The 27541-nt window shown below is 47.2% G+C and overlaps 1 protein-coding gene across 2 annotated transcripts in view; it reads right to left on the bottom strand.

The window, feature by feature from the left end:
• Positions 1–7062, bottom strand: part of Gnal (G protein subunit alpha L) — a 93021-nt gene extending 85959 nt beyond the window's left edge. The window contains exon 1 of one of the 2 annotated variants that reach the window (XM_063231998.1): positions 6596–7062. In XM_063231998.1, coding sequence (XP_063088068.1) covers positions 6596–6878 — 283 coding nt within the window. In that variant the 5' untranslated portion in view covers positions 6879–7062. Of the gene's footprint in view, positions 1–6591 lie in introns of both variants that reach the window. The other variant, XM_063231999.1, reaches the window with a different exon arrangement.
• Positions 7063–27541: the final 20479 nt, after the last annotated feature.

The following is a 27541-nucleotide window of genomic DNA, read 5'->3' as shown; positions in this document are numbered from 1 at the left end:
GGCCATGCCCACTCCCTGGGATCTTAATGACCAGAGCAGGGCCTCCCACAGGCCACATCCACTTCCCCTGGGATATTAAGGGGCCTCCCAATGGGCCATGCCCACTCCCTGGGATGTAAATGATCAGGGTGGGGCCTCCCACAGGGCCACACCCACTACCCTGGGATATTAATGGCCAATCCAGGGCCTCTGTCCAGGAAGGCTAATATCTGGCTCAAAGTGCTGTACAGCTGACATCCCAGTTTGTGAGTGAAGGACAAGCTGAGTTGTTCCTTTGCACAGCAAATGCACAGGCGAATATCCAGTGTCCCTTTCTGGTGGCAGTAAGTGGGGGTGGTTACTGCCCTTGGTACAGGAGCCTTTGTAGCACAGATGTGTTCATACGCTGTGACTGTCCACAGGGTCTAGACCAGGGAGCTACCTGGCCTGTGCCTGTTTTTGTGTAAGCTATGAGTGCTTTTTCATTTTAAATGAATAAAATGCCAAAAGTAGGCCATTTCAGACATGAAAATTATAAGACAAATTTTAGTGTTTGCGAAGTTTTATCACAGTGGCCACACTCATGGCCTCACAGTGGTCCTCGGGCTGCCTCTGTGCCGCACATACTCTGCCATTGCACATTTATTATCAGGACGCCCCACTCTGTCAAAATCAGAAACCAGGAGTAGACTTGGGATGTCACATTTCATGGCACAGTAGCATGTACCTTAGTTACTGAATTAGATGGCAAAGCATCGCTATATAACGCTGTGACCTAGAGCCTGAGAAAGAGCTCAATTCGGACTGAGCAGTCATCACAATAATCCCACGGAAAAGCAGTCACCACAAACATGGGAAAACTTAAAATGGAATCATATCACGGCCAAAATTTCTTCATTGAGCTGTTTCAGAGTGGCCCATCAGTTAGCCAAGCAACAAAGTTACGCACCAGCTGGCCAGGATTTAATTAAACTGCGTTTGAGGGCAGCCACTGAAATAATGTCCAGCAAAAAGAAACTACCAGCCTCTGTCCCAAGCAGAAGTGGTCTGGGTCCATGACATGGAGCACAAGACTGGAGGACAACAGAGGATGTGGCTTGGGGTCGATGTGGGAGACCAGGGCTCTGTGAGTGGCCTCTGTGGAACAACGCGGTGGGGCATTTGCAAAGCCTGAAGCAAACACTGGTTCAGTGCAACCCGAAGGGCGCTGCCATTACCATGGGGGGCGGGGGAGGGGTGAGGTGGGGTGTGCAAAACGTGGTCCTGGATTTACTGAGACAGAAGGTCTGAGTCCCCACTGGGGTAAACATGGTCCAGACATGTGAGTGGACCCAAGAGCACTTCAAGGGAGGCACCTGTGCAGGGAGCGAGGCATGAGGGCCGGGGTCCCAGAGCCCGGTAGGGAGTGGACTTTGGAGCAGGAGGAGGAGAAGGAGGAGGAGGAGAAGTGCTGTCACCATCAGGAGGAACAAGAAGGGAGAAGGCTTTTGTAGACCGTGGGCCAGGCCAGGAACAAGGGAGGAGATGAGGTCATGGGTCCATGAAACACAGCCTTCTCTGCCTTCATAGGGGACTTGGACTTTTAGTACAAGTCATGATGACAGATCCTGAAAAAAACTGGTTTAGAATTCCACAAAGTGCTAGAGAAACACAAAGATGAAAATGAGGGAACTGCAGATTTACTGAAGAGGGCATTAAAAACCTAACTGGGGGCTGGGGATTTAGCTCAGTGGCACAAGTGGCTGCCTGGCAAGTGCAAGGTTGTGAGCTCAATCCCTGATACTCCCTTCCCCCCAAAACCCCTCACTGGATGGAAACAAAGCCTTGTAAATGAGGAGGGGGAAGGTATTGGGGGAAAAAAGAGAAATCAAGATATATCATGTACAGGCACAAACTCCCTGTGACGAATGTGATCATTATGTATACATAAACTGTACTAATAAACCTAACTTTAAAAACCCAGCTGGAAGACGTTGCCTCAGTGCCTAACATGCTGTTAACAGCCCTCAAAGGCAGAGCAAATACATATGGCAAAGACGAAAAAGCCGATCTCTGAGAGCTGGGACACAGGTGAAGGGATTCTGCTTGTAACTTTCCTATCTCCCCAGAGATTCGGCATCGAAGCCTGGAAACAGGAACAGGGAAAGGAAAGAGACGAGTTCATGTGTTCCTGCCTGAGGCCCCCAGAGACCATCGCAGGGCAGCTCCCTGCCATGCAGGCATTTGAGCCCCGAGTGGATTTCAATCGCAAGGAACTGTGATCCTGAGCCTAGTTACACGGCTCCTCTCTGAGCCTCTCTGTTCTCATCAGCAACTTGTCTTGCAAAAACTGTTTTCACTTTTTTTTTTGTTAGAGTTTGTATTACTATATTCTGGATTCTACTAATAATTGTGTGGATTTTATTTTGTCTCTCTTGATACTAGTTATTGTATGGATTTTGTTTGTTTCTCTTGGGCCAGCAACGCAGCTGCTCAGTGCTCATGGCATCGGGTAGTGTCTTCCTCCCTGGCTCGCCCTTCAGCTCGTCCTCCTGCTGCCCTCACTCTAGAGCACCTGTCTGCAGCCAGCCTTCCTCCTCCTTGTCCTCTTTCTCCTCCTCTTTCTCCTGCTGCTGCTGCTGCTGCTGCAACCCCCCACACCCCCGACTGCTCCTGCCACTGCACTGGCATCCACAGTGTCTTGGCCTCCACACACAGGACGAGGACAAGGTGAGGTTGATGGCACTGCTTCCCACACTGTCACCTCCTCTTCCACCCCTCACCTGAGGGCCTGCAATCATCACTTCAGCTGGACTAGTAACCTCCTTTCTCTGTGTTTCATCAGCCACCTGGTTCCCAAGTGCTCACAACCGTGCTGGTCCCCATCCTCATGGTGGGGTCTGTCTGCAGCCCTCCCACAGCCTGGCTGGCCGGATACACCTGCCCAGGTGGCCACACAGCCACAGACCAATGTCCCAGCTGTCACAGGGCAGTCTGGGGCTTCTGAGGCTGTGGCGTCTCTCTACAGTGCTCAATCTGCAACTTGGGTGAGGGCACTGCCAGCAGCACTGGCCGCTGCGCTGGCCCTGCTACATCCAGCAGAGTGCATCCCTGACGCCCGCAGTGCCTTGGGCAGTGCTGGGCACATGTACGAGAGTCGTTCCAGTTAGGGTGGCTGGGTCTTCTCAGTAAGCCAGCATCAGAGCGACGACCAGCCCGACGCTGAGGCCAGGAGAGGCTCTTCCAAGTGCTCACTGCTGGGACACTGGCAGCAGGAGGGATGGTTGAATTCATAGGCCTGCATCGGGCAGCACTGGACGACAGGAGCGAGCCCAACAGCTCTGTGAGTGGGCTCTGCCCCACGCTCAGCTCTCCATGCATGCTTCCAGAATCCATCAGCGAGCAGGCAAAGGAGCTGAGCAGGTGCTTCTCAGAAGTAACGGTGCAAATGGCTGGGAAGTACATGAAAAGGTTTCTGCCTCTTCAGCCACCAGAAAAATTCAAATCAAAGCTACCCTGAGATTCCCTCTCACCCTGGTCAGGATGGCCACGGAGAATGCTGGGCAACAAACGCTGGCAAGGATGCAGGGGTGGGGTGGGGAGAGGGAAGGAACCCTTTATACTGCTGGTGGGAATGTTGAAAACCAGTGAATAAAAACAGAGCTACCATTCCATCCAGCTCTACCATATCCGAAGGTATTGTAGAGGGGACACACTCGAAGGAATTACTGCAGGGACACCTGCTACCTGGGTTTACTGGGGCACAATTCATGCCAAGGCACACAGCAACCAAGGTGCCCACGAACAGATAAAGAAATGTGCACCTGCACACACGGGAGCATTATTCAACCACAAAGAGGAACAAGGTGACATCATCTGAAGGAAAATGGATGTCACTAGACACCACATGCTAACTGAACCGCAGACTGAGAGAGATGAGTAGCATGCGTTCTCCTTAATTTGTGGAATCTAAAATGTAAGAAAGCAGAGGGAGCCTACTATTGGACAAGGGAAGGGGCTGCAGGAGGGGGACAGGGTAAAAGACGGGTGATGGGGAAGGACTATGATCAGAATATATACAATAAAACCCAGTACTTTGTGAAATTAATAAGCATGAATAAAACATACTTAAAAGTAAAAACAAAACAAACCCACTAAACAATAGCGAAAAATAAATGAGGATCAGTGTGACAGTTCAGCTCAATTGTGTCATGTTGATCGGGCTCAGAGCTCTCCAGAGGGTTGGTGGGGCACCCCGTGGGTGGGTCTGGTGGGTCATGGAGGGGTGGCCTTGGGTTTATGTCTGGTCCCTGGTCACCTCTTCTTCGGTGCTGTTCCCCGCTCTGTCTCCTGCCAACATGAACTAGGCAGCTTTGCTGCATTGTATCTTTCTGCCACGGTGTTCCCACCTTGGAGTGGTTGACCATGGACTGAATCTCTGGAACCATGAGCCAAACAAACCTCTCCTTCTATCAGCTGAGTTGTGCCCCACACAAAAGCAATTAGTTAGGGCTGGACACAGGGCTGGCAGTAGCATCCTAGGGAAGAGTTCACAACTGCCTCTGAAATGAATCCACTCCAAATTCCAGCAGAGTCAAGGACCTTACGGTATGCAACCCAAACCAGCCAAAGTCTGAGAGACAGTGCCAAGCTGATGTGGCAGTGTGTGCCACAGCACTGGCATTCTTCGGTGGAGGACATGGTAAAGTGTGATCACCTGACCTGATGTCTCAGACAGGAGTTGACATCCAAGCTACATAGGCTCTGCCATGAGCCATAAAAGGCACTCAAACCGCATCAAAAGACACCTGCATTTTAGGGTTCACCATTGCACTTCTCTGGGACTCGTGTTTCCTGAGCAACTGTACTTAGTTTATTACAATGACTTTATCTGTGTAGCAGGCATTGTCTACTTCATGCACCCTTTTATCACTGCTGGTTGTAATGCTGGAGGCTGACAGCTCTCCACCTGGCCACGCTGCACGCTTTGCTTCCACTACGTTTTAAGAGTTAAGGTTGATAGCACAGTCACATTACAACAATGTTGTATTTTTACAACTCTCGATCTCATTATGTGTTTCTTAAGACCACAACCTTGACCTTTTTGAGTCATTTTAGTCTGATTCATGTGTAGTTTTGGCAGGTGGAACTTCTATTTCTTTACAGGAAAACCCAGGAGAGGAGGTGAGCGTGGGCACACGCAAGTCATTCCACACGAGGCCGATGGGCAAGACAAATGGGCTGTGAGATGGTGTCTTCAGCTGTAGTCACTCTAAATGTGTCCACTCTAAATGTTGACACTCTGCACCCTCACACCTTGGCCACGGTGCAAGTGGGTGTGAGCTCTATAGCCACGACCCTGTGCGCAGGCCCTGGAAGCCCGAACTCTGCCCTGGCCCCACAAAGAAGGCTGGGTTGCTCCGGGTCCTCTCCGCTGGGGTGAGCTGCATGTCTGTCTGTTTGGGGTACCGGTGTCCCCCTCCTTTGGAGTTTTACTTTCCAGTTTTAGTTACCTGCACTTAGCGGCCGCTAGTAAATATTTAGTGACAGCTCATACCTTTCACATCCCATGCGCTCTGAGGGGTGTGACGACCTCTCCAGTCCAGGCAGGAGCCAGGCCCTGGGGCTGCAGACACACAGCCTAGGTGCCTGTACCTCTTCCTCCTCGCTGAGGTCCAATCTGACACTTCGACTTCCAAGGAGCACAGGTGGCCAACAGAGGGGCCTGGGACCAGGGGTCAGGAAGCCCAGTCCCCGGAGGAGCCGCCCCCTTCCAGATCCAGTCTAGCCCGTGTCACTGCCTCCCCTGGGGCCAGACCACGCCTACCAGGAGTGAGCAGGCTTTGCTTCTGCCTGGCTTGGCGGTTGAGGATATGGGGCACAGCTAGAGAGATGACTGTGACAATACGCTGCTTGCCCGCCGTTGGGACCTTCCAGAGCGCCCCACCACGGCACCCCAGAGCCGCCCTCCGCCCTCCACCCCGCCCTTGGGCATCTCCCGGGGGTAAGCGGCACAGCAGAACCAAAGGGGCTTCGGCCAAGAAGGCGGAGAAAGAGTCGTGTGGCCCGCGCCACCTGATCTTCCTAAGCGGACCATGACGGTGGCTCTGAAGGCTGCGCCATCTGAGCAAGGGCAGCTGGGCGCAGGTCTGCCCGTGGAGGATAGCGCGGCGCCGGCCGAGGTCTCCGTACCCGTGCGCCCCAGCACCACCGGCGATCTGGCCCGCCGCGGAGCCCGGTCCCCACCTCCCGCTGGAACTTGAAGGCAAAGGCGGCATCAAGACGCGCGGTTTCCCCTTCGTTCCGAGGGCGACGCCGGCAGAAGCCGTCTCGCTAACGCGCGGGCTCCGCTGGCCCTTCCTGCGCGGGCGCACGAGCTGCAGCGCCAGCGGGGAGCCGCCCTCCGCCCTGGGAGTCCGGTTCGGTCGCAGGACGCGGGCGCGGCGCAGCACTCCGGACCCGGGAGGAGACTTATCGAGGGGCTCCTGGAGTCCCCGCAAGGGCACGCCCAGGGAGTGTCCCGCCACGCCGCGGAGCCCGTGTGGCCCGCGGAGCCGGTCCCCGCCCCTGCCCCCACGGTCCCTCCGACCCCACCCCCGTTCTGGTCCCCTGTCACCCCGGTCCCCCACGCACCCACCGAGCAGCAGCAGGCGGTGCGTGTGTCGCCGGTCGCGCTCCTGCTCCCGCAGCAGCCGGTCGATGCCGCGGCTGACCCTGCGCGCCTCCTCAGCCGCCGCGCGCTCCGCCGGCCCCGGGCGCCTGTCTTCCTTCGCGTCCGCGGAGCGCCGGGGGTCCCGAGGTGCCTTACTCCGGGTAGGGGCCGGGGTCCGTGCGTCCTCCTTCAGGTTCTCCTGTTCCCCGCAGGGAGCGTCCCCAGGATCTCCGCACAGCGGCGGCCTCAGGCTGGGACACAGCCCCATGGCGCTCAGGGCGCGGCGGGGACCCCGCCCTGGGGAGCGCCACCGACTCGGGGGTGGCGCCGGAGGTGCGGGGGGCGCGCGAGGGTAAGGGGACGCACGGGACACGCGGCTCGCGAAATGCGGGGTCGGTGTCGCGTTAGCGCTGGGGGGTCGCGCGAGGAGCGAGGGGCGCGCGAGATGAGTGGCGCGAGGGAGGGGCGGGGGTCGCGCGAGGGGCGGGTCGCGAGAGTAAGAGGAGGCGGGGGTCGCGCGAGATGCGGTGTCGCGCGAGGGAGGGACGGGGGACTGCGAGGGGCGGGGTCACGAGGATACCGGGACTAGGGGCGGGGGGCGCGCGAGGGGTGGGTAGGGGCGGGGCCGGGCGCACTGTGGAGACCGCACACCCCTCCGCAAGTACCGTGCGCGCCCCCTGCTGTAAACGCGGCGCCTCGCCGCCCACCGGGAGCACCACGCCCCGCGTGGCCGCACTGGGTATATGGATCCCTCCTCAGCCAGCTTCTCCCCTCTGCTCAGCCGCCCCGCCTGGGGGGCCTCACCGCCAGGGACGGAAACCTGCACAGATGCCAGCTAAATGAGCCTCTCATGGGCTTGTGGAGGTTGGGGACAGTGTCCCAGGATGGAAAGCTAACCAGGACAGATGCACATTTGCAGCCTTGAGCGCTTGCACTGAAAGGAAGAAAGATTTAAAGTCACCGGTACTGGTTTCCACCTTAAGCATCTGGAAAGGAATGAGAAATTAAACCTAAAATAAGTAGAGGGAAAGAAATCAAGACGAGCAGAAACCAAAGAAGTTGCAAGCAAACCAAGAAAACAAAAAGAGGAAAGCAAGATTTTCCTAAAATCCCTAAAAAGAAACACAGAAAACACAGATGGCCAAAATGGAGTCTAAAAGAGAGACCAGTATGACAGAGTCAGCCCGCTTGGACATTGTAATAAGGGGACATTACGAACAACTTGGCGTGGACATGTTGGACAGCTTACATGGACAAATTCCTGAAAAAAAAATGCAGTTTAAGAAAAGTAACGCAGGAAATAGGGACGCTGAATAGTGTCGTATTTAGAAAAAAAATGGGATAATTATTAAAAGTGTTGCCCTTAAGGAAACTGCATGGATGAATGATTTCACAGGAGGATTCTTCACAGCATTTAAAGAAGAAATATCAGTCACACAAAATCTTTCAAAATTTGAAGAAGAACAAATAAACTCTGCGATTTGAGACCAGCACAATCTTAAAAACCCGGACAGTAAGATACAACTCTGGAAAATTTTAGGACAGTGTCATTCATGAGTAGAGATAAACAAAAAAAAAAATCTTCAACAATATTGGCAAAATAAATCTAGCAAAGCAGAAAAATAGTAAAGAGTAGCACCTCGCCTTAGGAACTCAGTCTGTTCCAAGGGCTGGTTGTAACTTGAGTCGTCAGCTGGAGGCTCAGACTCCTCTACTTGGCCTTCCAGGCCTCCCTCCTGTAACAGCTCAGTGTTGGGATTTCTCAGTGAACCCCATGGAGAAAAGGACGCTGTAGTATTCCTTGCAGAACGCTCTAAGTATGCAGTCTGTGTCTGAGACTATCTAGAGGCACTTGCAGCTGGCGTTCAGGTCCTAACTCAAGGCTGGTTGTAATACTACAGTTGCAGTCCTAACCCAAGTTGTTTGTATGTCAGGCTGTTTGTCACTTGAGGATCCACTGCAGGTGGGACTTCCATCTACAAGGGTAATGACATTGGATAGTCAGTTTGATTAGCCACACTATTATGTTAAAGAAAGCAGACACAGAAGCATTTGAAAAAATGTCTGTTTACAAAAAAAATTCCTCAGCAAACTGAGGAGTTCCAATATTAAAGTTCCACTATTAAGACATTCATTATAATCCTGCAGCCAGCATCAGAGTTAGTGCAGAAAGGCTGATAGTCTTTCTGTGCTGTTGCTAGTGAGACGACTGTGCAGCACTGGTCTCCTGGTCTCCTGTTATGTCTCCCTAACACTCTGCGCTGGGGGCTGGCCTTCTCACTAAGGGTGAATAAGATGCGTTGGTCTCAGGGCTGGAAAGGAAAAGGCGAGGCTGCGTCTGCCGCCAGGGGTCAGTTATTTATTCATAAAATAAAAGAAATAAGCCGGGCCTGGGGCTGCATGCTTATCATCCCAGGACTTGGAACCTGTCTCGGAAAAACAAAGCACTGGGAGTGCAGCTCATTGGTTTGATTCCTGTTAACTTCAAAACATAACAAAATGAATCCCAACTCCTAAGGAATGATCCCAAAGGAATCCTAGAGCGCATATGTGAGTCTAGCCAGGTCTTAGGATTGAACATTGTCATGGTTTATGTCTGTGACCCCCAGGCTTCACGCATTTGCATTATGCATTTGTGATTCCTTCATTGTCCAGCGCTTGGATTGGGGGTGTGAGTGCTACACTGGCCTAGGGGTGGAGCCAGTATACAATGTAATGGCAGGAAGAAGGTGTGTCTCAATTTTTTGCCGGTTTCTGCCTTGCCATTTGCAGCTGCCATAAACTGCGGCCCCACCATGCCAGCCTGCCTTGGAGCCAACTGAGTATAGACTAAAACCTCCAAAAACTATAAGAAATAAACCTTTCCTTTCCCAACTTTGGGCATCAGGTATTTTGTCTCAGTGATGAGTAAAAAGTAACTAAGACAAACATCAATATTTAGAAATAAATTTGTCACTCTGGTCTACCCCATGATTGGAGCATGAAATAAAAATTCCTGTAACAGTGGAATCATAGATTGCAAAGTATTTAGGAAAGCATTTGATGCAAAGACCTGCAAAAACCCTGTATGCTGAAAATGACAAAACTTTTCTGAAAGAAATTTAAGAGCATGCAAAGAAATAGGAGCAGGGGATGAAAGGCAGGGGACTGTAGTGCCACCCCCAGTGTCGGGGTGCATGCCCCACCAATGAGGCCTCTGGCAGACATTCTGCAGCCTGGTGTGTGTGTGTGTGTGTGTGTGGGTGTGTGTGTAACTGTGTGTGACCCGGAAGACTAGGGTCCAGGACGGCTGGGTGGGGGACCTAGATCCACTCCAGCTCTTAGGTGGGCTGTGGCGGTGGGGAGAGTGGTCCCACGTGCAGGTGATCAGAGGGCAGCGCAGAGCTGCAGCGCACAACCGGCCTGAGCCTGGGCTTCTCCAACTGGGTGCGGTCGGCTGATGGAAGGAGGTGATGAGAGGAACAGACAGCAATGAAGGGAATGCTGAGCATTTCCTCTACCTCACACTGTACGCTGGTCAATATTCTGTGATGTGGAGACCGCAAATATTTCTAAGCTAAGACACAGAAGAAAGTGCTATAACAGAATGACAGGTAGACCTGACTACAGAAAAGCAAGTAGGGTACCTGCCTACTAAGGTACCACTAGGAAGAGTCGTTAAAGGCCAGCCTGGGTTATGTAGTGAGCTCAAGTGTAACCTGAAGAGCATGGGGAGACCCTGTCTCAAAAAGCAAAAGTGAAAAACAAAAGATATGCAAACTATTTGGACAGGTAATTCACAAACTATGTGATCTACCAGTAAATGAATGAAAATGATCAAACTTCTTGGTTATCAGCAAAATGCAAATTAAAACAAGCACCAAGTATCTGTGAGGATATGGACAGAGGGGAACCCTTTTCTTTTCTTTTCTTTTTTGGTGGAAAAGCACAAAGGTACAACCACTTGGAAAATTGTTTGCAGTTTTATTTTATAAATTTGTGTGTGTTCCCTTTTTTTTTGAGACAGGTCTCACTATGTAGTGCAAGCCAGCCTTGAACTGGCTTATGTAGCCCAGAGTGGCCTCAAACTCATGTCTGCCTCAGCCTGCAGGCTGGCACCGTGTGTAACATGCATCCCCTACATGCTGCTACCCTTGCTCGTCCACCTGGGACCCTTGCGTGCTGCCATGGCCTGCTTGTGTCTCTGTCGGGGCAGAGGAGGTGCTGGGGAGCCCTCGAACTGCAGGATGTGTGTGTGTGTAACATTCCAGTTATCTCTTTGCTTCACTTTATTTTTGGGTGGGTAGTTTTTGTCAACTTTGTATTCCTAATTCTCACTGCTTTCTTAAAATAATGCGCACACATGCAGAGGCAGACCTGTTTCAGGACACAGGCACACTCTACGTGCCACCGTTCCAATATACACGAGTCCTGCCCTCCCACCTCGGCCCTTCCCCCAGGTGCTTCTAATCTCGGTTCCTGTCTCTCTGGCTTTGCCTGTTCTGGATCTGACATGTGTCATGTCATGACATGTGTCATGTCAATGAAGTCAGTTCCTTTCCTTCTTCATTTCTCTCTTTCTCTCATTCTCCTTTCTTTCTTTCTTTCTTTCTTTCTTTCTTTCTTTCTTTCTTTCTTTCTTTCTCTCTCTCTCTCCCTTTCTTTCTTTCTTTCTTTCTTTCTTTCTTTCTTTCTTTCTTTCTTTCTTTCTTTCTTTCTTTCTTTCTGTTAGAATAAAACAGAACAATAAAATGAAAAAAAAACAGAACCTGATACTGGATTTCAAAATGAAGACACCAGGGAGTCTGCCACAGTGATATCCTTGAATAGTTGCTCAGATCACGGCTGTAGGGCTACAAAGTCCATCAAACAGTACAAGCTTTGGGTTGTTTCTTTAGTTCAGTCGCCATCATTTCTGTCTGTGTCCCTCGAATCATCCCGTTGCTTGTGTAGTGTGTGTGTATGTGTTTTCGCTCCTGGCCCGTGCTCTGGCAGGCTCACAAGGTATGAGGGGTGGGGGTCTGTGGCTTCCATCCTCGTTCTCCCAGCAGCCGGCGTGGCCTCTGCTGGTTCATGTGGGGGTAGGCATAGCTTCCATCTGGTGTTGGTTCCTTTCACATAGTATCAAGCTTTCAGTTGGGGCACACATCCGATCAGGGCACGTATCAGCTCTTTGTTCCTCTTCACAGAGGGGTGACGTTCCGGTGTGGCAGTCCCTCCTTGGTTCATCCGTTTATCAGCAGATGGGTATTTGGGTTGTCTTCACTTTGGTGTTTTGAGGATGTTGATGTGAGACTTTTGCATGGCCTGGTGTTTCCATTTTTCTTAGGAACTGCTGCTTCACAGTGAACCTTTGAGTAGCTGCCAGGCCCTGTCTGAGTGACTGCACCCTCTAACATTCCCTCCCACAATGTGGGAAGTTCTGCTTTCTCCGTAGCCTCCCGGGACTTGGTGTGGCTTGTCTTTTGGTTGTAACCATCTCATGAGTGTGACCTGTGGCTGGTGGAGCATAGTAGGCTCACCTTTGTTCCCTGAGATTTTTAGATGTTATAATAATAAACAAGACAACGTGCATCTATACACTAATCATTTTAGCCATTCCTGCTGATTGGGGGTGAGGTGCGTGTCAGCTGTCTTTGCCGGTAGTCCGCCAGTGAGTAGTTGTGCCATTTCTCTCAGGTATCATGGGGAATTAGTACTTGGTTGTGGAGGTTGCATCCCAGGTATTTAATCCACGGGCAGCAGAGCAACTGCCGGACAGAAGCCCTACAGGGAGGCGGCAGAAGCAGCAGCAGCAGCTCCTATAGTCCGAATCTCCTTGACCCCGCTCAGCGATGGGGCTGACCGGTCTGGGACTGGGACTCTGAGCTTCTCTTGTTCAGCAGGGGTCAGGTTGAACCCTGGGGGCTCATTTCCCTATCGCCCACCCCAGGGGTGGGGAGCAATCTGGGGAAGGAGTCCTGCTTGTGGTAGCCAAATGGACACTCAGGAACTGGAGTTTTAATGGCAGAGACTTCAAATGAGTGGCCTTGCTGCCTGCCGGGTGAGGATTGGGAAGCTGAGGATCCAAGCTGGGGCCTTCGGGTTCCCCAAGGCACTGGGGGCGCCGATCTGGAGAAGACCAGGCAGCAGGAGCCCTGAGGAAGGCGGTGTTTCACACGTGTCTTTACACGCTGCCAAGTTGTGCCCAGCTCTTCGTGAATCCTGTGGTCAGCAGCCCAGGCACTTGCTAAAGGTAGGTGGACCTCACACTCATCAGCCTCATTTTCTCCAAAATAACAGAGGTGAAATGGGTGACCCTCGGGCTTCTGGCAGCAACAGGTACTCGGGGGCTTCTGGCCCAGCCCACCCCCCTGCTTTCCTGATTCGCTGTCTGCAGCAGGAAGGGCTTGGGCCACCACGCTGTGGTGAGAAACGCTGTGCACATGCACCCTGGCCGTCAGGTTTGTGTTCCTTGGCTGTGGTGAGGAGGTCAGAGAGCACCAAGCGCCCCAGAGCACCTGGCTGTTACTGAGAGGTTAAACTGGCAGAGCGGGAGGAAGCCAAGAAATCCCTGTGTTTGCACAGGGCTGTGGTTCCCCATTTACCACAGTGAAGCTTCCTGGGTATACCAGAGATTCCCACAGCATGGCTGGCTCCCAGTGCTGCCACCACATGCACCTCTCCCTCTCTCCTGTTTGTATCAGGACCTTGTACTTGCCAGGCAGGCACTGTGCCCCTGAGCTACATCCCCCAGCCTGCCACAGCTCTTTCAGCCTCTCTCGAGTGGGAAAAACATCACGAAGATGCTGGCTCTGGCTCTTTCTTTATTCCCAATATTGTAAACCCAAATATCGAGTTCAGTCATCCGAGTATTATAATCCTCTTTCTAGTTTTCCTCAAAATCCAAAAAGTTATATTTGTAATCCCATGGAGACATTATTGGAATCCTAGCAAGTTAATTCCAATCTACCACCACCAATCTAACCCATGGCGAGAGTAAAGATACCAAGACATATTTCAAGTTAAGGGCAGCCAAGGGGTCCTAAGTCCAATCTCCATGAGGACGTGCGGACAAAGGCCTTGATCATAGGCCTCAATCACAGGCCTCCCTCAGAATGTATTATCTTGTGAAGAAAGGGGCTGGCTCAGGGATGAGTGACAGTGAGGATGGTGGGGAATTATGTGAGTAACTTGAGCTGGCTAGTCAGGTACAACATTGGCATCTCTGTAAATTGTAGAGATAAAGATATGCAGAAGAATCAATTTACACAATCCAATTAGGGTAGCAGAGGAATTGTTTTGGGAGCTATCACTTCTGTTTCTGATATGCAAACTCTTGTGCCCTGGAAAGTCATAGCCTATCTTGAGGCTGTACCCAGTTGACATTCCCGGAGCTATTGGCTCTAACATCTGGAGTACTCAATCCTGTATTGTGGAGAACACTATATACGGAAACAGGACTGTCTGATGGTTATAGATTTTGCATTTTAGCACCTCAGTAGCTTTATTTGCAATGCTCAGAGCCAATTGAAGAGAGAAGGAAATATCCTAGCCAGCCTTTTACATATCAGTATAAAGAAGAAATGAGTCTCCAAGTAATCAAAGTCACAGTAATTGTTTTGGACTCAAAGGGAATCACTGGAGTTGTCTCCCACACTCAAGGCCACTCATCTGGAGGCTTGAGCACGCTCTGATCAGCCAACACAGGGGACAGGACAGCATCAGGGTTCTACAACAGTGGCCCAGAGCCTGGCAAGAGACGGAGTCCCCGTGGGGGTTGGGACAGGGTGGAGAGGCACTGGGTGTCAGGTATCACTGGGTTGGGACCACGCAGGTGCCCGGTGGCATTGAGGAAATGCCACTGAGACTCCGGGGCTCCACCAAGGTCTGGAAAGGATGTTGTGTATGTTTCCAGGCAGCTGTGTGAGTGCAGAGCCCAGGCAATGCCAGCCCCTGGGGAGCCAGGGCTCAGGGGCAAAGGCAAGGGGAAGGGAGGCAGGCAGTACCCCAGAATCACACTCAGGAAGGTACAGCACGGTCACCCAGGCTCCTTACGTGTGTGGCTCTTGGTCTTTGACACCTGGAGGGCGGCCCTCCGCAGGCTCTGTTGGGCTGTGCTCATGTGTAAGGGGTTCCAGTCGGTTGGCTGATGCTGGAGCTGGGAGACAGAATCGGGAGAACTGGAGCCATCTGGGGAGGGAGCGTCCTGGAGATAGTGTAGGAAGCCTCTTATTCTGCTTAGGAGGAGTTTGAGTTTGTTTCTTTCTAATTTTTTTAGTGGGGGGTATTGGTGGCCTGAAACCTTGCAAAAACCTTAGGGAAGGAGAGAGATCGCAGCATGGCCAGGGCTCCTCTCACCATGTGTATCAGGACCTGGCCGAGATCCCCAATCTTCCAAAGTGCATGGCAAAGGCTTAAATAAATGAGACAAGAGGTATGATTTTAGGGCTTCTGCCTGTGACTGCAGTCTCTATCTTGTGAACTGGGGGTGGAGCCAGGTGCCCTCAGCTGTGGCCTTATCTTGCTCTTTGAAGTGTCTCTTTGTTCTTAGGTGACCATGCGCCAGCCATGCGATAGCCTTGCATGTGTGTTCAGTTTCCAGCTTCAACAGCTCCCAACACACAAGGGACCCAGGTGGCCCCCGGGAGGACTTCCAGCATTCGAGGTCCTGCCCTATGTCCTTGCTTCCGACCCTGACTTCTGACTGGATGGATGCAGGGTGGACACTGAGGGCTGCAGGAAACCAGGACGGGCCCTGACCCTGTCAGCCCTGGGGGCGCCCTCCACTGCATCTCTGTCCTGTCCCAGGCTGACCCCTCCGCAGCATGTCTCCGAGGTCTGAGATGCCTTCACTCAGGTCCTTCCCTCTCTCCCTCTTCTTCCCATCTGCCTCATGCCTCAGATCCAGATCGCTGTGTCCTCCCCGGGGAAAACTAGGGCTTCAGCTGTGTGCATCTGACCTTTTGCCTTCTGCCGCACTTGGCTTTGGCTGGGAAGGGCCCTTAAGCACTGTGCTCTGCTCTCTGTGCCCCTTGATGGGGGAAACAGACTGTGTGATTCCTTTTGTCTCCAGAAGTGGGAACAGAGACTAAACATTTGCCTGCAGTGCCAAGAGCCTTGTCAGCGACACGTGGCCTGGTGCTGGGGCTGGAAGGCAGGGCTGTGCAGGGGGAGGCTGAAGCAATGCCATCTTCCCCAAACTCAGAACAAAGGAGATGTCCAGGGTGGAGACCTCAGTTTCCTGCCCTGCCCTGCTCACTGGTGCTCTTAGGGTTATTCAGGGGAAACTGAGGACAGCCTGAGTTCCTACCTGGATCTAGGATGATGGTGAAGGAGCTGCTTGAGGGTATCCCTGAAAGAATCTTGCCCTAGGCTGGACACTGTAGCCAGTAAAGCCTTAGAGGTGGAACCAAGGGGCTCCATCTTCCCTGCCCCTAGGAATTTACCTGTGGCTCTATCTTCCCAGCCCCTAGGAATTTGCCTCTGGCATGAAATGAATACCAATGAGATACCTGTGCATCACTAATGCCCCTCAGGCACCACCCAAAACCTAAGCTACATGTATGCCCCCACTCCAAGTGTCTGCTGGAGAGATCGCCAACCCCAGGGAGAGAATGCCAGACCCCGGTGGGTGGGTGGGGGTCTCTCACCACATTCTTTTTTTTTTTTAATTTTCCATGGTTTATTTATTTTTTTTTTAAATTTTATTTAAAAGGAAAAAGAGAAAAACACAAAACAAAACAAAGTGGTGTAAGGGTACAAGTAATACAGAACTACAAAAAAAAAACAGTAAGAAATCACCAGTTAATAGATTACATATTATCATCTAAAAATAGTTGCTCAAATCACAGTATCAAAGAATACAAAGTGGACATTCAAACACTGAGACTGCAAACAGTTGTGTTCAATGATCCAACCAAAAACATTAATATGGTCAGCTATTTAACACCCCTAAACACACTTGCTGTTGTATCCTTTAGAGCTCTTTTTTTTACAACAAAATTAACACATTTTGGGTTTTATTACTCCTTAGTTCTTATTACTGTTTTGGGGGGGGGAGAGAATAAAGTCAAATATGGCAAAACAAAGCTGTCAGTCAAAACCAAGGATAGACATAGCACATGATGTAAAACAGAGTACAAGGTTATCAACAATGGTTATCAACAATGTCTCTTGTTTCCTTAAAAAGAATTGTCTATCTCATTAGATATTATAAAGTTGAAGAAAACAGTAGAGAACAAGACCAATAAAACTTAAGCATTGTAAACCTTACAGGACTTCTAAAGGAGACAATAGTCAAACCAGAATGGGCATCTTAGTGAATCTTACTGCCTTCAAAGTGGTTGCCTATACCCTCAAACTTGATACTATCATACAGAATGGAACAGAGTCTAATCAGTCAAAACAAGATCATGGGAGTTTTACAGGACTTCAAAACAAGTTAATAGGAAATCAAAAAAAGTTACTATTATACATCCTGCTAATTTTTTAAATTTTTCCCCTTAATTAAAACAAACATAAGAAATAACTAAATAATTTTTTAAAAAAATAATGGAGAGATTGAGATAAAACAGGACATAACAATATAACAATACAGGTCAAAGCAAGACTGTTTCAGCAACCCAGTGTTTCACCACCAAATAACCCGACTTAATAGTAGTTACCATAGTGTCTGTCTTTTTCCTTGGAATATTTGAATAAAACTTCATATACTATAGCTTCAAATATTTCCATATCAAGAAGCCCAAAATAAAGCCTTTCCAATTAATAAGTGAAAACTTTATAAGGCTTCAAGGCCACATAATGGGGAATCATGATTACCACATATTTTTATATATTTGAATCATTACTTACATTAGGGAAACTATTCGGTATTCACACATGCGAGATTGATTTATTTCACTTATGAGTATGGTCTCAAGCTGCGCCCATTTATTGATAAATATCTCAATGTGATCCTTCTTTATAGCTGAATAATACTCCATTGTATAGAAATACCACAACTTTTTTATCCATTCCTCAGTTGATGGACACTTGGGTTGTTTCCAAGATCTGGCGATTACAAATTGTGCTGCTATAAACATAGGTGCACATATATCACTGTGGTATGATGCTTTCAGTTCTGGGAATATGCCTAGAAGTGGAATAGCTGGAATAAATGGGACTTCCAATTTCAGCTTTTTGAGAAATCTCAAGACTGACCTCCACAAAGGCTGCACCAGTCTACACTCCCACCAACAGTGCAGGAGAGTTCCTTTTTCCCCATGGCCTCTCCAGCATTTGTTGTTGTTGGTTTTCTTGATCCTGGCCATTCTTTCAGGAGTGAGATGGTATCTCAGTGTGGTTTTAATTTGCATTTCTCTAATGACCAATGATGATGAACATTTTTTCATGTATTTATTTTCCATTTGCATTTCTTCATCTGAGAAGTGCGTATTCATCTCAGATGCCCATTTTTGGATTGGATCTTTGAATTTTGGGGGTCTGAGTTCTTTTAATTCTTTATGTTTTAGACAAGAGTCCCTTGTCTGAGAGAGAGTTCACTAAAATCTTTTACCAGTTTGTGGGTTTTCTTTTCACTATGCTGGAGATTTCTTTTGACATGCAGAAACTTTTTAATAAGAAGTGGTCTCAGTTATTGATTCTGGGAAGTATTTCCTGTGCGGTTTGAGTCCTGTTCATGAATTCTCTGCCTACTCCTATGTCTTCAAGGTTTCTACCCAATTTGTCTTCCAGTAGATTTAGTGTTTCTGTTTTAATATTCAGATCTTTGACCCATTTAGATTTTAATTTAGTACATGGTGATAGACATGGGTCTAGCTTTAGTTTTCGGCAAGTGGAAAGCCAGTTTTTCCAGCACCATTTATTAAAGAGACTGTCGTTCTTCCAGTGAACCTGCTTGGCTCCTTTATCAAAGATAAGGTGGTTGAGTGTGTTTGTAGTTGTGGTTGTATCTTCTAATCTATTCCATTGATCTTTGGCTCTGTTTTGATTCCAATACCATGTTGATTTTACTACTGTTGCTTTGTAGTATAACTTCAAGTCAGGGATTGTGATGCCTCCTGCTTTGTCTTTGCTGCTTAGAATTGCCTTTGCTATTCTAGGTCTCTTCTGGTTCCAGATGAAATGTAGGAGTGATTTCTCTAGATCTATAAGATATGTTGATGGTATTTTTATTGGGGTTGCATTGAATCTGTATAACAGTTTTGGGAGAATGGCCATTTTCACAATGTTTGTTCTTCCTATCCATGAGCAAGGGATGTCTTTCCATTTTCTGAGATCATCTTCAATTTCTTTTTTCAGTGTATTATAATTTTCACTGTATAAGTCTTTCACTTCTTTCGTAAGAGTAATTCCTAAATATTTCATTTTTTTGCTTGCTAATGTGAAGAGTGCAGTTTCTCTTATTTCCCTCTCTGTGATTTTGTTGTTCGTGTATAGGAATGCTATTGATTTCTGAGTATTGATTTTGTATCCAGCCACATTACTGTATTTATTTATTGTATCTAAGAGTCTTTTAATGGAGTTTAGGGGGGTCTTCTATGTAGAGTATCATGTCATCTGCAAACAATGATAATTTAACTTCTTCTTTTCCTATCTTTACCCCTTTTATTTCTCTCTCTTGCCTAATTGCTCTGGCTAGTACTTCCAGTACTATATTAAATAGAAGTGGTGATGAAGGACATCCTTGTCTTGTGCCTGATTTTAAAGTAAAGGCTTTCAATTTTTGGCCATTTAGTATGATGCTGGCTGTTGGTTTGTCATAAATGGCCTTTATTATGTTGTGGTAAAGACCATCTATTCCAATTTTTTGTAAAGTTCTTATCATGAATAAATGTTGTACCTTATCAAAAGCTTTTTCTGCATCTATAGAAATGATCATGTGATTCTTATTTTTGGCTTTATTGATATGGTGGATTACATTTATTGATTTATGTATGTTGAACCATCCTTGCATTCCTGGGATGAATCCCACTTGGTCATGGTGTATAATCTTCTTGATGATTTGCTGCATCCTATTTGCCAATATTTTATTGAGGACTTTTGCATCTGTGTTCATTAGGGAGATCGGTCTATAGTTCTCTTTTTTAGTTGGGTCTTTCTCAGGTTTTGGTACTAGAGTAATATTTGCTTCCAGGAATGACTTAGGAAGGATTGCTTCCCTTTCAATTTCATTGAATAGTTTGAGGAGTGTCGGCATTAGGTCTTTTTTGTATTTCTTGTAGAATTCTGCAGTGAATCCATCTGGGCCTGGGGTCTTCTTGGTGGGTAAGGACTTAATTACATTTTCAATTTCATTAACAGAGATTGAGTTATTCAACAGTTTTACATCCTCTTGATCTAGCTTTGGTACTTCATATGTTTCTAAGAATCTGTCTATTTCTTCTGTGTTATCGAACTTTTGAGAGTAGAGGTTTTCAAAATAGGTGTTGATGATCTTCTGTATTTCTATAGAGTCTGTAGTGATTTCACCTTTTTCATTTCTTATTGTATGAATTTGAGCTTTTTCTTCCCTTTTTAAAATAAGGTTGGCTAGGGGCTTATTGATTTTATTTATTCTTTCAAAGAACCAACTCTTTGATTTGTTGATTCTTTGGATTGTTTTCTTAGTCTCTATTGCATTGATTTCTGCTCTGATTTTTATAATTTCCTCTCTTCTTTTGGCTTTGGGCTTGACTTGCTCTTCTTTTTCTAGCTGTTTGAGGTGTAGCATCAAGTTATTTATTTGTATTCGTTCTGTTTTCCTCATGTGGGAACTCAGTGCAATAAATTTTCCTCTGAGGACGGCTTTCATTGCATCCCACAAATTCCGGTAAGTTGTATCTGCATTTTCATTTTCTTTTAGGTATTGTTTAATTTCTTCTTTAATTTCTTCTGTGACCCACTGATTACTCAAGAGTGTGTTATTCAGTTTCCATGTGTTTGCGGGATTTTTGCAGTATTTTTTATCAATAATTTCTAATTTCAGAGCGCTCTGATCCGATAACATGCAAGGGATGATTTCAACTCTTTTGCATTTGTTTAAATATGTCCTGTGAGCTAATATATGGTCTATTTTAGAGAATGATCCATGTACTGCTGAGAAGAATGTGTATTCTGATGTTGTTGGGTGGAACATTCTGTATATGTCTATCAAACCCATTTGTTCGCAGGTGTGATTCAGTTCTGTTATTTCTTTGCTCATTTTCTGTCTGGTTGATCTGTCCCTTGGTGTCAATGGTGCATTAAGGTCTCCTGTTACAATTGTGTTACTGATAATTTGAGTTTTCATTTCTGTTAATAGTTGTTTTATATAACTGGGTGCTCTGGGGCTTGGTGCGTATATATTTAAGATAGTTATCTCTTCCTCTTGGAGTTTTCCCCTTACGAGTATGTAGTGACCTTCTTTGTCCTTTATGGTCATTGTTGGTTTAAAGTTCACACTGTCTGCAAACAGAATGGCTACTCCTGCCTTTTTTTGGATTCCTGCTGCATGAAGTATTGTTTTCCATCCTTTGACTTTCAGTCTGTGAGTATCCTTCTGGGTTAGATGGGTTTCCTGTAAACAGCATATGGTTGGATTTTGTTTCTTGATCCATTCTGCTAGTCTGTTTCTTTTGATTGGTGCATTGAGACCATTTACATTAATGGTTATTACTGTTAAATGCTGGTTTATTGTTGGCATGTTATCTCTCTGCTGTTGCATCTTTATCTTTTTGTTTTGTTTAATTATTTACTTTGCTTAGTGGTTTTTTCCTTTGTGTATCTAAACTTTCTTTCAATATTTTTTGCAGGGTTGGTTTGGTGTTCATGAAGTTCTTCAGCTGTTCTTTGTCATGGAAGTATCGTATTTCACCATCAATTTTGAATGATAGTTTTGCAGGGTATATCAGTCTAGGTTGGAAATCATTTTGCTTTAGGATCTGGAATACTTCACTCCATGCTTTTCTTGACTTTATTGTTTGTGCTGAGAAGTCTGCTGTGATTCTGATAGGTTTTCCTTTATAAGTGATCTGTCTTTTCTCTCTGACAGCTTTTAATAATCTATTCTTGTGTTGGATTTCTGGGATGGTGATTATTATATGTTTGGGTGTAGTTTTATTTTGGTTATGACTATTTGGAGTTTTATATGCTTCACTGATCCTGATGTCAGTTTCTGATCTCATGCTTGGGAAATTTTCAGCTATTATTTCTCTAAATATCCTCTTGACATCCTTTATGTTGTCTCCTTCTTTTTCATTAATCCCTATCATTCTTATGTTATTTTTCTTTGCATTGTCTTGCAGTTGTTGAATTGTTGTTTCCTGATTCCTTGTTATTTTTAAAAGATCTTTCCTTTCCTGTTCACTAGCTGCAATCCTGTCTTCAAGGTTTGAAATTCTATCTTCACTTTCATTAAGGCAGTTTTTACAACTTTCAGTGGAGTTTTTTATTTCCTGTATATCTCTGTGCATCTGCATTATGTATTCTGTTTGTTTCTTATATTGCTTGTCTAGGGATTCTATCTTTTTGTTTAGTTCCTCCAATTTTTTATGTGTGTTTTCTTTAGATATATTCAGAATCTCTTTCATTTCTTTTATCATTTCTTCTTTTACCTGGGAGATTATTTCGAGTTTGAATTTCTTTAAAGCTTCCTGGAGTTGCTTGTTAATTTCAGTAGCTATTGTGTCCACTATTTGAGGTGAATGGCATATATTTTCTTCTATATACATTGCTCCTAGGGTTTCTTGAGATGGGCTGGAGGTTTGAGGTTGTAATTTGGTCTTTGGTTTTGTCATTTTCCTATATTTCTGTGTTTCAAGTGTTATTTGAAAGCTTCCTCAGGATCTGTTGGAAATCCCTTTCTATGTTTGCAGCTACTGAGACTCTGGTACTGCGCTACCCCAAGCCACTGGGCCTGCAGATCCAATGGCCCTCCTCTGCCTGCTCAGAACTCTGCAGTTCCAGACAAGCTGGGCCTCAGGGACACTGTGCACCCACCTGCCCGTTGGAAGCTCCACAGCTCTCCAATCGCAGCAGGGATGTGGAGGCAGATGTAGACGCCTCAAACCCACCTCTCCACTTCACTGCACCTGGAAGCCTGGAGGGACCCAAATGGTCTGGGCTCTGGGCAGAGTACGCTGAGCACTCACCACAGGCTGCAGGGCCTCCAGAACCTGTGATGCTCCACCACCCGCCGAGACATCCACCGTCCTCCAGACACACAGGGAGGCCAATGCAGGAGCCTCAGATCCGCCCAGCCCCAGGAGGGTCCAGCCCAGGAGGGTCTGGAACAGTCTGGGATTTGGGCAGAGTGCGTTGAGCACTCACCACAGGCCGTGGTGCCTCAGGAACCTGCGATCCCTCCCTGCTTGCTGAGATATCCACAGTCCTCCAGACACACGGGGAGGCCAATGCAGGCGCCCCAGATCCGCCCAGCCCCTCCTCTGCACACTGATGGCTAGGCGCGGCAGTCCGAAACAGCTCTCACCACATTCTTAAAATAAAGGTTATTTATATTTCATACTTCCTATCTTTTCAGCCACACCACAATTCTATCATATGGTTCCCTGACCTGGAATGGCAGATGAGAGACTCTTGGGAGCCTCCCAGTCTGAGTCCCCTGCCGTTCGCAGACCTGACTGTGTACTGGATTAATTCCTCACTTCTCAACACTCAGGAGCTGCTAAACTTGTCATTGCTGGTTTGCAAACAACACCGGTCTAATTCATTTACCACAGGTGCAACCCCCGGAGATCACTGCCACTGGGCCAGGCCCCACGCGGATTTTCTCCCCAGTTCCCTGGATTTGCGTGACGCTTTCACATCCTTAGACAGCCCAAGGCAGAGTCTTTCTCTGTGGGCGAGGCCCCACACTGAAAAACTCTCACATCCTTTAGAGCTTTTTAAGCTCTCACAGGCAGAGCCATTACTAAAATCCACTAGTGTGTGGTGACGGCCAGTTATCACGAGCTTTGGAACCAAAATACCGATCGGCCTATGAAGTACAGATGATGACTTAAACTGAGTAGGCCACAGTCTGTTGTCTCACCTGGCTGTGACTCCATGGGCCAGGCCCCACACCAGATTTTATCTCGGAGACCACTTTCTGTCCCCCCCCCAAAACCATACCTATTTATGGCTTATCACACTGACAAGTTTACAAAACTTTACAAAACTCTCTATCTTTAAGCCTTTATTTTAAGCCTTTTTCCCCTTTCTTTCCTCCCCGTTCCCCTTTCCCGCCATGAACTGATCCATTCCCTGCTGAGATGGGGGAGGTGCACCCAAATAGTGTTGAGAGGTACGCTCAGGCTGCCCTAAGCCCTCATGCCACGCTCCAGCTCCGCGTGGGGTCCAGCTCTTTTCCGGCTCTCATGCCACACCCTACTCCGTGAACCCCTCAAGCAGTCCCAGCTTCACTCGGTGTCCCAGCTCTGCGTTGGTCCCAGCTCCCTGCTGTGCCTCATGAGCAGTCCCAGCTTCACACTGTGAACCCATTTCTGCACTCCACCCCCCACCCTGCCTGTCTCCACAGCAGTTCCAGCTCCACCCCACACACTGCATGCCCAACATGCGCCCCACCCACTCTGTATGCATGTGCCACCCCCAGCCTGGGTGCTCTGCCTACCCTACAAGCGGGTCGCTGGAGCGATCCCAGCCCCCCCCACCATCCCCAAGTGCGGGTGTGGCTCTGACTGTAAACACAGCTCTGATGGCAAACACAGCTCTGACTACAGGTGCAGCTCTGGCTGCCAGTGCAGCAGCAGACAATTCATTATTGCTGATCTGATTGTGTATTCGTGCTTTAAAGTATAAAATTTGGATTGTTTCTGCTACTTTTTTCTTGTGTTCCAGCCACGACAAATGTTTTCTTTCAGATCCAGATATACGCTTAGAGATGTTTCACAAATTTCTTTGGCGTTCATATGTTAAAATGCTCATGGTTAATAGCCATTTAATGTTTTATATTAAGCTTACTGCCTATATTATACTGTACTGTTACCAATCTCCTAAATGTTTAACAACTAAAATTAAGAGATAATTATAAATTCCTTTTGCTGGGAACCACTACTTCTTTTCCAAAACAAGGGTTATATGATACATGCAAAGCAACAAGACCAATACTGTGGCAGAAGCCAAACTTAAACCAGCCTGTCTGCCTGCCCTGGCTCAGCCCTCCACCGAGCCATAATTAACTATATTACACTGATATTAAATGCCACTGTAGCTGATCTCTCTCCTAAATAAAAAGGTAAAAATTAATAAACAGGCCATCCTCCAAAAATCAGATGGCATTAGACATTTTTAATAACATAAAGAAATACTTATATATGATATAAATGACATGTCAGTTCGTAAAATTCTCTGGACCTTTTCCTTCTTACAGGAAGCCATCACTAAAATCATAAATACCCTGTGATTATAATATTTGACTCCTACATACTTAATTAAATTCTATAGATACCTTCTACTATAGACCAGATCCCAAAACAAAAAGGCAAAACTTGACCTTCAAACCTCATAGAGACCTCCTTAATATGGCTTTTTGTGTTTTCAACAACAGAGATAACAGTGACACTTGGAATTCTGAGACAGGTAAACCAACACAAGATGGAGCTGCCTGGGCCCCCTTCATGTCTCAAGTGCAGCAGAAAGACATTGGGCAAGAGAGTGCCCCATCCTGGTGTTCCTTTGGGATCTTAACCCAGGGCTACTGGACTGTCCTAGCCACCAGAGAGTGGGTAAGCCATCCTAACTTCTAGCCCTCACAGGAAATGCCAACACTGCCAGATTAATCCCTGAGAGATCTGCTTAAACTTGCTGCTGAAGACTGACGGGGCTCAGGGCCAACAACAACCCACTTTAAGGTGTCCATCTCAGGGTCCCAAGTCCCACTAAAAGTCTCAGGCAAGATGTTCTCTATACTTGTAGACATAGAGGCCATGAATATAAAGTTCTTCCTGAGTTTTCAGGCCACTATATTAAGTCCTCAGTCTCTATAGGGGATATTGATGGTCAACCTATGCCATTTACAAACAGGGCCTATTTCATGCAGGTTCCAGACTGCTTCTTTCCAGTCCACCCAGTGGTGCCAAATCTTCCCTCCACCACTCACTCTAAAGTCCTAAATCTTTTTTTTTTTTTATTTAAGAGGAGAAAGAGAAAAACACAAAACAAAACAAAGTGGTGTAAGGGTACACGTAATACAGAACTACAAAAAAAAAAAAAACCTAACAGTAAGAAATCACCTGTTAGTAGATTACATATTATCATCTTGAAAATAGTTGCTCAAATCACAGTATCAAAGAATACAAGGTGGACATTCAAACAGGGAGACTGCAAACAGCTGTGTTCAATGATCCAAAAACATTGATATAGTCAGCTATTTAACACCCCTAAACACACTTGCTGTTATATCCGTTAGAGCTCTTTTTCTTTTTTCTTTTTTTCCCTCTCTTTTTTACAACAAAATTTACACATTTTGGATTTTATTACTCCTTAGTGCTTATTATAAAGTCCTAAATCTTAAAATGCTTTTTATTCCCTTTTTTTTAAAAGACTGACCCAGACTCTGAGGTCTCAACAGCTTACACCTGTTATTGCTAGTAAACCCCCTCCTCAGGGATATAGATATATCACCCCCTTCCTTTCTTATTCACCAAGCTCTCAGACAACCCTGGTCAAGACTGACAGATAAATTTTGTCTTCTCAGTTTGTTTATACTTTTTCAGGATATATAAAAGCCTTTCCCACCAACGAGGGAAACTGCTATTAAAGTCCTGTTACAGTAAATCATCCCAAGGACTACAATCAAGTTAAAGTGGTCCATACCTGGTCTTCTTGGCAACCTCAATAGCAGTCAAAGTTGCTTGACTGCCATCCTGGTTTCACATCACTCAGGCTAAGGGGTGCCCTTCCAGCCCTAGATCTAACCATCTTTTGCTTACTCATTTCTACCTCACCAAGGTCTCACAGCCACAACTCTCAGGATGTCGTGTTTTGTTATCCAATTTGGTTCCTAATTTCTTATTCTTTTTTACAGCAGGACTCTCAACAGTCTTTCCTAAAGACTCCCGCATCATGCATAACAGAGACAAGCCTTGCCTACCTACCCTCTTAACTTTTACCCTTTCAGATGGGGGAGTAATCACCTCTCATAACTTCACTCCTCCTAACCCCACATTTATTTTTCAGAATTCTACCTTACCATGGAAATGATTCTATCTCAACGTGGTTCTGACATATCTAAATCAAAGGCACCTCTCTTTTTACCTCACCTGGGTCCTTAAATATGATAGTGCCATGCCTCCTCATAACATCTTGTCTGTTTTTCTAGTCTAACATACGTGCATTCACCAGTGGTAAAGTTGTCCTGGCTAAAACACCTAGCACCAGCTTCTACATGGGTATCAACTGTCATCCTGTTGACTCCCCTAAACCCCAGTACAGCGCCCCCTTCCAGCAGGAAACAGTAAAAGAAAGAAATCTCTGCCCCTTTTCCTAATAATCATAAGACGGGAATGAAAGAATCTTGCTCTAGGCTGGACACTGTAGCCGATAAAGCCTTACAGGTGGAACCAAGGGGCTGTATCTTCCCAGCTCCTAGGAATTTGCCTCTGGTGCGAAATGAATACCAACAAGATACCTGCGCATCACTAATGCCCCTCAGGCACCACCCCAAACCTAAGCTACATGTATGCCCCCACTCCACATGTCCACCGGAGAGATCGCCAACCCCAGGGAGAGAATGCCAGACCCCGGTGGATGGGTGGGTGGGTCTCTCCCCACATTCTTAAAATAAAGGTCATTTATATTTCATACTTCTTATCTTTTCAGCCACACCACAATTCTATCAGTCCCCAAGCCCTGTGGTGGTGGAGCTCCCAGTGCTTTTGTGGCCAGGTCCAGGGCCCAGCTGGAGTGAGCGCGGGAGTTGTGTGGTGACAAGCAGGTCTCCAGAGAGCCACAGCACCAGCAGGAGCTGAGTAGGCTGTTGCTGTGGTGTAG

The sequence above is a fragment of the Cavia porcellus genome, unplaced genomic scaffold, assembly GCF_034190915.1.
Source record: "Cavia porcellus strain 051 isolate PalLab524CR breed Dunkin Hartley unplaced genomic scaffold, mCavPor4.1 scaffold_20, whole genome shotgun sequence".
NCBI lineage: Eukaryota > Metazoa > Chordata > Mammalia > Rodentia > Caviidae > Cavia > Cavia porcellus.
This window is presented reverse-complemented; position numbering and strand designations above follow the sequence as displayed.